Consider the following 9,386-nt stretch of genomic DNA (forward strand, 5'->3'; position numbering starts at 1 on the left):
AAACTATTGGCCGTTGTGTACAATGCATTTGTGCAACAGTACTTTTAACTGTGTGTTGCATTTGAATATAGATCTTACCTTTGGAAGCATACCCCTTCTTTTCTTCAACATCACTGGTAAGAAAGAACATGTCACTGTACGCTCGAGCCAGTCTCCATAGGAACTCCACTTTGTGTCCGTACTTATGTAATTAAAAAAAAAAAAAAGTTACTATTATAATGGTGACAAGCCCTTTATGCTCATGATCATAACATCATTTTGCAATAATTTGGAGCATCAAGCTTGAAATAAAAAAAAAAAAACACACATTCTAAAAATACCCCAGACTTAGCGCACACTGCAATTTCCATGCAGTGGTTTAGCAGTGCTCCTCGCAGTGGAAAAAAGGAGGTGCTGAAGGATTTTGTTTATGTCTATGATAACTAAGCAGTAGCAATCTTTCTTTTTTTTGTTTCTTTAGATCTTCTGAATTAGTCTCCGGATAAGAATACCCCTTATCTATATTTAATATTCCATTTTCATAATCGATTGAGATTATGAGATCGATTGGAAGAGGACATAGTAAAAAAGATATCACTCAGAAAGGGCTTTTTGAGCAATATATATATTACTACAGTATATCTTCTAGTGTGTACATTGAATATTGTTAACAATGCGCGCTCCCATGCATTGTTAAAGACCCCCTCTCTCGCAATAGTGCATCATACACAAGGAAAACATGTGCCAGTTCTTAATGGAGGGTTACATGGTGACCATTCCAACTGACCATTACAGCACATAAATCATTATTCTCTACTGACATTATTCTTTACTGACATTTTCATGTGGACGCTGCAGTAAAGACATTTACTATTTGATTTTAAAATTGTGCAAAAAAAATAAATAAAGTTTATGCTGTATTATATCACACATTGAAAATATTATGTTTATTAAATCGGTTGACAAACTTTTCTCTTATGTGTATGATAACACCGTACATCATTATATTATGTGCCAACAGGGTAATCTACTACTAGCACTGCAAGCCTTATCTCTATACCAACCATAGGCTTAAGAATGCAACTTGTTTGACGTATGCCTGGTGCAAATACTATTCTTTTACACTTTTACAGTGAGAGTCTTCCACAATCAGCTATTAAAGTTTATTTATATAGTGCCAGCTTACTTTGCAGGGTTTAATAAAAGTGTAACAAAACAAGGCTGTGCATTACACAGACAGAGCAGCAGGAAAGAACAGCACAGTATGTGGTATACAGGGAATCGATAGTACACTAACATACATCAATATAGAGGCATACATGAAATGTGTCCCATGAACACAGCAAAATGTCAGCCTGCAGTACCCTTTTTTTGTCCAAATAACACTTCTGCTCTCTTTCCAAAGGTACACAATGTACTCATACTGTATGTGCTTAATGTCTAATCCCACCAAAGCTTCCATCTCCAGTGTGGCTCTTCTGACTACAGCAACTGGGCTCCGCCTGTGCTCTACAGCCCCTGGAGCCCCTTGGTTAGTGCTTTCCTCCTCAGGTACTCCCTACGATCCCTTTCTTGATTGGGCTTGGATTTCTTGCGGTGCTCCTTTGCTTTTCTATTGAGTGTACTGTAAAGCAGCATTTGAGCAGAAAGCTCCAAAACTGCTGATTTTCTCTACCTTGGAGTTTGTTGCTGGAGTTCTTAGCTGCAAACGTCCCCTGATGCAGCAAATGTCCCCTGATGCAGCAAATGTCCCCTGATGCAGCACAGCTTCTTGCTGGCACCCAAAAGTCTGCACTACAGTAACTTAAAAAGCCATGCTGCAGGCAGTGCCCGTTTAGTATCAGATCGGCAAGGGACCCTTTCTTTATTGAAAAATTGGTATAACAGGCCATACTGTGTAGGCATAATGTGCTATAAGGGGCCCATACTGTTTAGGCATAGTGTGCTATAAGGGGCATTACTGTGTGGGCATAATGTGCTATATAGGATGTACTGTGTGGGCATAATGTGAGTTGGTACTACTGTGAAGGCATAGTGTGCTATAAGGGGCATTACTGTGTAGGCATAATGTGAATTGGTACTTCTGTGTAGGCATAGTGTGCTATAAGGGGTACTGTGTGGGTATAACGTGAATTGGTACTACTGTGTAACCACGTCCATTTCCTGTGAGTCAGCGCCCATTTTTTGCACAAAGGCCCCCACTTTCTGGGAAGAACACTGAATATAATGCTATGCAGAGCGCACCTATTCTGAACATATCAAAACTTACCATCATGGGAGTGAGTGCTCGCAGTAACACAGACTTAGGGTAAATGCATTTTCTAAACAAGTAAATTTCCAAATGCAGCCCAGGTAGGCATCCTATAACTAGTGGTATTGTTTAGTTTTCTACTAAAATACCTTTTCCTGCTTGTTGAGCAGCATCCTAAACCCTTCCTGCTTCTCCGAGTCTGAGCCACTATGGCTGGAATCTGCTCGTTGGAGAAGAGAAAGCAGCTCAGACTCCTCCTCTCTGACTTTAGCAGGTTCAGATCGGACATTTCCCACTCCTGGCTCATCTTCCGATTCTACTTCTGTGTCAGTCTGAGCAGTGATGTATCTGAAAGACAAATAGCCAAAATGTCAGAATTAAAGTTATTAAATTGTGTTTATTTTATTTTATTCGAGAACTGTTTAGCAACTGGTTATATGTTATTTAGCTTAGATAGCCACTTATTTCAACATATAAAAGGAAACATTAGCCATAGTGCCCAATTTTATATGCCCTAAATGGTCTGGTGATCAGTTTGCTCAGTGCGAACACACAAACCGCTGCTAGTGTTGATGAAAGCAGTAAAATGTGATTACCATTACATTCACAATGACATTGAACTACTCTATGAGAAAGAGTGCACTGGGTGTAACTTTCAGAAGCATTCGTAATTTCGGCATACGTGGGCACCTCAGGAGCGCTTAGTGGGTGTTTTGCTTAAAAGCACCACTCACTTGTGATAGATTTTCTGAGTAGCTGAAGGGTTACATATAATGTTACTAATGATGAACGCAGGACCAGAAGGGCTCATGTTCCCACTAATAAGTTAAATACCTGCAGGTGCGCAAATTGGTAATCCTATCGAATATTGAATGACTGTGCATGGATATGGACATGCGCAAGGCTAATCATTAACAAAAATCAGTGCCTAAGCCAGTGGTGTCAAACTCATGGCCCTCCAGCTGTTGTGGAACTACACGTCCCAGCATGCCCTGCCACAGTTTTAGCAATCCATTATATAAAATCTGTGGCAGGGCATGCTGGGGCGTGTAGTTCCACAACAACTGGAGGGCCATGAGTTTGACACCACTGGCCTAAGCTAATCACAATCCCCTCACAATTTGAGTGACAGGAAGCCGCCGTTTGGGGTGGTAATGTGCCATTTTCTGGGAGCGCCAGGGAAAACGCAGACGTGTCCAGCCAGTTTCAGGAACTTCAGTACCGGCCTTAATTCAGTCTGATTGACAGTTGTGGAAGTATCAGAGATATGCACACTTGCACAGACTGGGGAACTCATTGGGGGTGAGTGAGTTGCATATGGATTTGCAGATGGAATGCTGCGATCAGTGATCTATTCGCAAGATTTGCTTGGGCGGGTTTTCACTGTGTATGGCAGTCCTCTGCAATTTATCACAGCAGCCACCATATATGAATCAGGCTGAACACACTGCAATACATGTTTGCAGCACAAAGCATTTTTATGTGTATATGTGAAGGTTTTTGTCTCTAGAACACAGTATGATCATTACAAAGTGTCTATGGTTTTGACACAACAATAAACACCGGTTATCGGGGCTAACTGGGAATCCACCGAGTGATATACAGTAGCATTTCCAATTTTTAAAGCACTGAAGATCATGAAGTAATATATAAATAAAACTATGTAAAAGGTGGTTAAACAGACTAAGGGGGGTAGTCAATCTGGGATTCCGACTGTCGAAACTTCAAGAATCAGAAATCTTGGGGCCCCATACATTGATATTTCTGGGGGCCCCCCACTCCCTCAAGCACTATTAGTTGCTGGAGCAGGGAGGGATGGTGGGCATATTGGTGGCAAGACGTCCCATTTAATTGCTGCCCCCAGTGAGAACAGTCTCACTTCTGAACTGACAGCTACTACACATTATGCCACACACCGTAACGCCTACTACACATTATGTCACACATTTTAATGTTCATTACATATTATGCCACACACTGTAATGTCCATTACATATTATGCCACACACCATACTGCCTATTACACATTAGGCTACAAACCATAATATACCATACATGGAAATGCCCATTACTTATACCACACACTGTAATGCCCATTACACATTAGGACACACGCCATAATGCCCATTACATATTATGCCACATGTCGTAATGCCCATTGCACATTAGGCCACACACCATAAAGCCTATTACATATTATACCACATGCCATAATGCCCATTACATATTATGCCACTTACCTACATGCTCTTTGCGAGGGGTTGCATGCTCTTTGCCAGGGGGTTACATGCTCGGTGCTAGGGGGGTTATCCTTGCATGGGTTTTATGTTCCTTGCCATGGGGGAGTACATACTTGTTGCCATGGGGGAGTACATACTTGTTGCCATGGGGGAGTACATTGTTCATTGCCCAGTGGGAATTACCCGCTCAATGCCCAGGGATCATTACATGCTCGTTGCCAGATGAGTTAAATACTTGTTGCCCAGGGGGATAACATGCTTGTTGCCAGGGGGGGTTAAATGTTTGCTCCCAGAGGAATTTATATGCTTCTTGCCCAGGGGTAACCTGTGCATCAGAGGGGCCCCAATACAGCCACTCATTCCTTCATTCAGCTACCTGGCACTGGACTGCTGTGGGTGGCTGGCACTTAATATTCCCCCCCCCCCCCCAACAAGAATTTCTGTGGCCGCGGCGCTGCAGGGAATCGGGAGGGGAAGCTGCCAGGGGACGCCTATTTAAACACGCAGCTCCCGGCCGACGCTCGCTTACACAACCTGACATGAGCCGGTGCTGCTGCGGCGCTCATGTCAGTGTGTGTAAGCGGCGGCCGGAAGCTGCGTGTTCTGACAGGCATCCTCAGGCAGCTTCCCCTCCGGAGTCCCTGCAGCACCGAGGCCGCATAAATTCTTGTTGGGGGGGGGGGGGTGTTATGCAATCGAGTGCTGGGCTGCTGACTGCAGGGACGAGTGGCTAATTCTGGGGCCCCTCCGATCGTTGGGGCCCGGGTCAGCTGTCCCCTTTGACCCCCCCTGTCACCGGGCCTGCTCGGAATACGGGGCCGTTTTCTTTCACTTCGACTGTAACTCAACCGCTGGAATTCAATGTTCCGGCTGTCGAGTGTAGGAAACTCCGCAGATCATCAAAATTGGCCCCGGATTGCCAAAAAACACCCGTGAATTCGACAATCTGTGGCTGTTTCTGACAAAACAGATCCAATCTACAGTATTTTGGCAGAAAAGGCAGCATTGAATAGACGAGGGCTGCTATTTCTGACAGCGGAAATAGTGTCTGGGATTGAATACCCCCTAAATATATATACACTATCTCAATATTATAATAGAGCTTCTCTGATTTCCGTTCCATGGATCATTTAAGTTACGAGCTTATGATTAAAAATGATCATATGAGAGTTATGTGCTATTTCGGAATCTCAAGATAACATCACAGACAAAACAAAAAAACAGACTAAACAGCTTCATACACAGCCCCTATCACAGAAGCCAAGAAATATTTGCACTAAGTGGTATCATGAAGTGAAATTATTCTGGGATATTATTTTTAGTAAAGCCAGGGAGAAAAAACTCCTTCCTGGAGGATACAGCAGCGCATGTTTCATAGATAGTGGCACAATGATCAGCTCAGTTGTGATCACAACATCTGTTAAAAGCCTAAAATAGCTGCATAAAAGGCAGCTCTCCAGAAATGCAGTTTGAACTCGCTACAGATGAGCGAGCAGACTGCATGAGTGTAATGGTTGTACCCCGGGGGGTATACTTAAGTTTCTTTCTTGATACAATAAATAATATTATTTCTATTTTCATGAAAATTCCAGTAAAAGTTTCTGGAACTGAACTATTAAAAAAAAAAAAAAAAAAATTTGTAAACTGAGCAGCAGATGGCGATGTATTCTGCGTACACGAGACACAGACAACTTTTGCGCAGAAATTCCTTTCTTGGGAAAAGTCATTTAAGGTAGATTTTTAAATCTAGGTCATTTCAAACCAGCAAAAAGTTTTATATTTCACATATTTATTTCTAGAAACGCATAACCCTTAAAAATACCAACTTTTATTTGGAACCTCGCTTTCTGTCCAACCCAGAAAACAAGTATACAAAACAACTTCTAAAATTCAAAGGCTTCAATGCTGTGCATAATTATGCTGGCAGGTAGAATAAGCTCTTTATTACTAATCTCAGCTCAGGAATAAGAAGATTATATAGACAGAAATCTCATATCTCTAAGGAAACTATTTTGCAAACATGATGTTTTCAGTTTCCAAAACACTGCACTTAAAAGTATTAATGAAACTAACATAGAAATATAATATGAGCATGTATAATAATGCTATAGTATACCCAATGAACCATCTTGCTTTGGGGGGAACAGTTCCACTTTTTTTTGAGAATTGTTCCAATGTCCCACACACAGATGGCAGTGTACAACAGGAGGGTCATTCTTTCACCCCTGTACTGTACAGCAATGTAGTGGGTGAATGGATGCAGGACAGCATCTGCAGGTATGGATGGCCAATGGCCATCGATAGTTGTATGGTCTATGACCAATGATAAATATTATTACCATTGATGAGGGAGAACCTATTGCTTTCCCACCATCGAAGGTATACTCTATGGACAAAAGCATCTCGCCACACCTTCTAATTACGGGATGTGGTCATTAAATCGATCACTATTGGTCAACAGGCATTAGGACCACACATGAAAACGGTCACAATGCATTAGGTCTACATGGTCAAAACGTTGACACAGGCAAAGGTCTACATGAAAACGGTCAACATAGACATAACATGTTTTCTGCCTTCAGTGTGGCACAAACAGAATCGCAGCCTGCACTTATGTCAGAAAATGACAGTTACCATAACAAAACCCTGGTTTACGTGGAAACTGGCATCTCCGGACTAAGGCTGCAACGACACATTGCATTTTGACAGGTCTCTTTTAAAACGGATCCGTTTGGCAGGAAGGAGCCTGCACATTGAAATCTATGGCTGCGTCTACAAATTGCATTTTAGCAGGATGCAGTTGACCAGGAGCTGTTTAGCAGGATGCTTACTCAAGAGGCTATATACACCAGCCTGCTGAATCCTGCTAAAACGCAATGGGTAGACACAGAAACTGCATCCTGTGAAATAGGAGCCTGTTCGACTGCATCCTGTTAAACTGCAATTGGGGTTATTCTGGTTCACTTGCAAAGGCACAATCACTATCTAACGGACAAAACCATATGCACTGCAGGTGGGGCTGATGTAACATGTGCAGAGAGAGTTAGATTTGGGTGGAATTTGTACTTCAAACTGATATATATATTGCAGTGTAAAAATAAAGCAGCCAGTATTTACCCTGCACAGAAACAATAAAACACCAAATCTAACTCTCTCTCTCTCTCTGCACGTTACATCAGCCCCACCTGCAGGGCATACGGTTTTATCCATTAGAGAGTGATTGTACCTTTGCGAGTGAACAAGAATAACCCCCAAAGTGTAGAGGCAGCCTAAGTGGAGGGCAGGATGTTGACAGTTTTATCGCTCAGGAACCTCCAACCCGGCATGATTAGCAATGTGCTGAACTGAATCGCCCCCAATAAAGTAAAGTGTAATCTTTAAACACTGATTTAAAAAAAAAAAATTATAAATTGGTGGCAAATCCTTATATGGTATAATATTTATTTAATCCTTACCCTCCTTCACTCTCTGCATCCTCAGAGCTGGGGTAGTCACCTTCACCCTTGCTTGCTTCACTCTTCTTTCTTTTAGGAGTTCTGTGCAGAGGACTGGTCTTCCGGGCATCGGTTTTTCCTCTTAGCTCATCTCTAATTTGCTCTTCCAATTTTGGAATACTTTCTTTTAGAAATTTCACCTCCGCCTTGAGCTCCTCCACATTTTTCAAAAGGGTTCCCAGTTTTTCCAGAATCTGCAGCTGTCGACCTTGTAGGATAGTGACCGCCCCTTGGTTGTGCTGAATCTGGTTGCCTCCACTTGATGGTAATCTCTCCAGCAAGCTAGGAAAGTAGTCCTGTTTTCCATACTTGCTCCAGCACAGCCAGGCAATACTCACTCCTGCAGCTCCAGCAAGTACTCCCAAAAACAATCCTCTGTTCTCTGGTTGACCCATTTTTCGTTAAGCTGTGTTTGTTGCTGCTCTTTATTACTATGAGAAATTAAAACTATGGCTCATGATAAACGCAACTAAGAATTAAGCAATCAGCACTGATTATTATCGTGATGGTTTTATCAGCAAAATAGGCAGCTTTGGAATGACAAAGTTCACAGAGCAGAAGGTTACATTCTGTTACTAGATTTATTATACGACCTTCTATCATGAGATAACGTTCTGAAAATGAAGGCTGCCATCAAGAGCGCAATCGTTGTAGGACAGACATGGATCCGAGGTCTGTGAAACACAGCATCTCACTATTCAAAGTCCAAAGTCATCCCTGAACTTCAAAGCTTTTTGTAATCCTGCCAAGCAGAAAAAAGTTGTTTAGTAACCAGGAATGATTATGGTCAGAGTTGCAGATTTTTAGAATGCTTAAAAATTATATATATATATATATATATATATATATATATATATATATATATGACAAAACAGAAATGGTAAGTAAAATACGCATTACAAAATTAAATGGTCAGAGTTGCAGATTTTTAGAATGCTTAAAAATGATATATATATATATATATATATATATATATATGACAAAACAGAAATGGTAAGTAAAATACGCATTACAAAATTAAACTATAGTTAGTTTTAATAATAAGTAAAGAAAATTCATAAGTATTTCTGTAATAATGCATCAGATTTTTACATGATTACATTCTAAAATCTATACTAGATACACAACACATCGCAAAGGTGGTACGATTCATTCAGGAAGGGATAGCGGGATAATAAATAGCATGGCCAGGGCAGCTATAATAGACAGAACTACAGCAGTGCACATTATATAGCACATCATTAACCATAAAAGGCATGCCTAGAACACTGCATAACAGACCCAATAGACTGTACTACATTCCATAGAAGACCTCATACCCAGCACATTTAGCTGCAGATGTATGAAGCCTTGTAAAGTGATAAAGTGGGAGGTGATAAAACGCCAGCCAATCAACTCCTTACTGTCATTGGCTGGTGCGTT

At 41.4% G+C, this 9,386-nt stretch overlaps 1 protein-coding gene across 1 annotated transcript in view; it reads right to left on the reverse strand.

Moving 5' to 3' along the window:
- Positions 1-8,703, reverse strand: part of LOC146063559 (regulator of microtubule dynamics protein 2-like) — an 82,135-nt gene extending 73,432 nt beyond the window's left edge. The window contains exons 1-3 of the mRNA XM_083176033.1: positions 7,926-8,703; positions 2,380-2,578; positions 79-181 (exon numbers count right to left, since the gene is read on the reverse strand). Coding sequence (XP_083032159.1) covers positions 79-181; positions 2,380-2,578; positions 7,926-8,359 — 736 coding nt within the window. The 5' untranslated portion in view covers positions 8,360-8,703. The remainder of the gene's footprint in view (positions 1-78; positions 182-2,379; positions 2,579-7,925) is intronic.
- Between the last annotated feature and the right edge of the window lie 683 nt (positions 8,704-9,386).

Source organism: Crinia signifera, chromosome 3, assembly GCF_055691185.1.
Source record: "Crinia signifera chromosome 3, ASM5569118v1, whole genome shotgun sequence".
Lineage (NCBI taxonomy): Eukaryota > Metazoa > Chordata > Amphibia > Anura > Myobatrachidae > Crinia > Crinia signifera.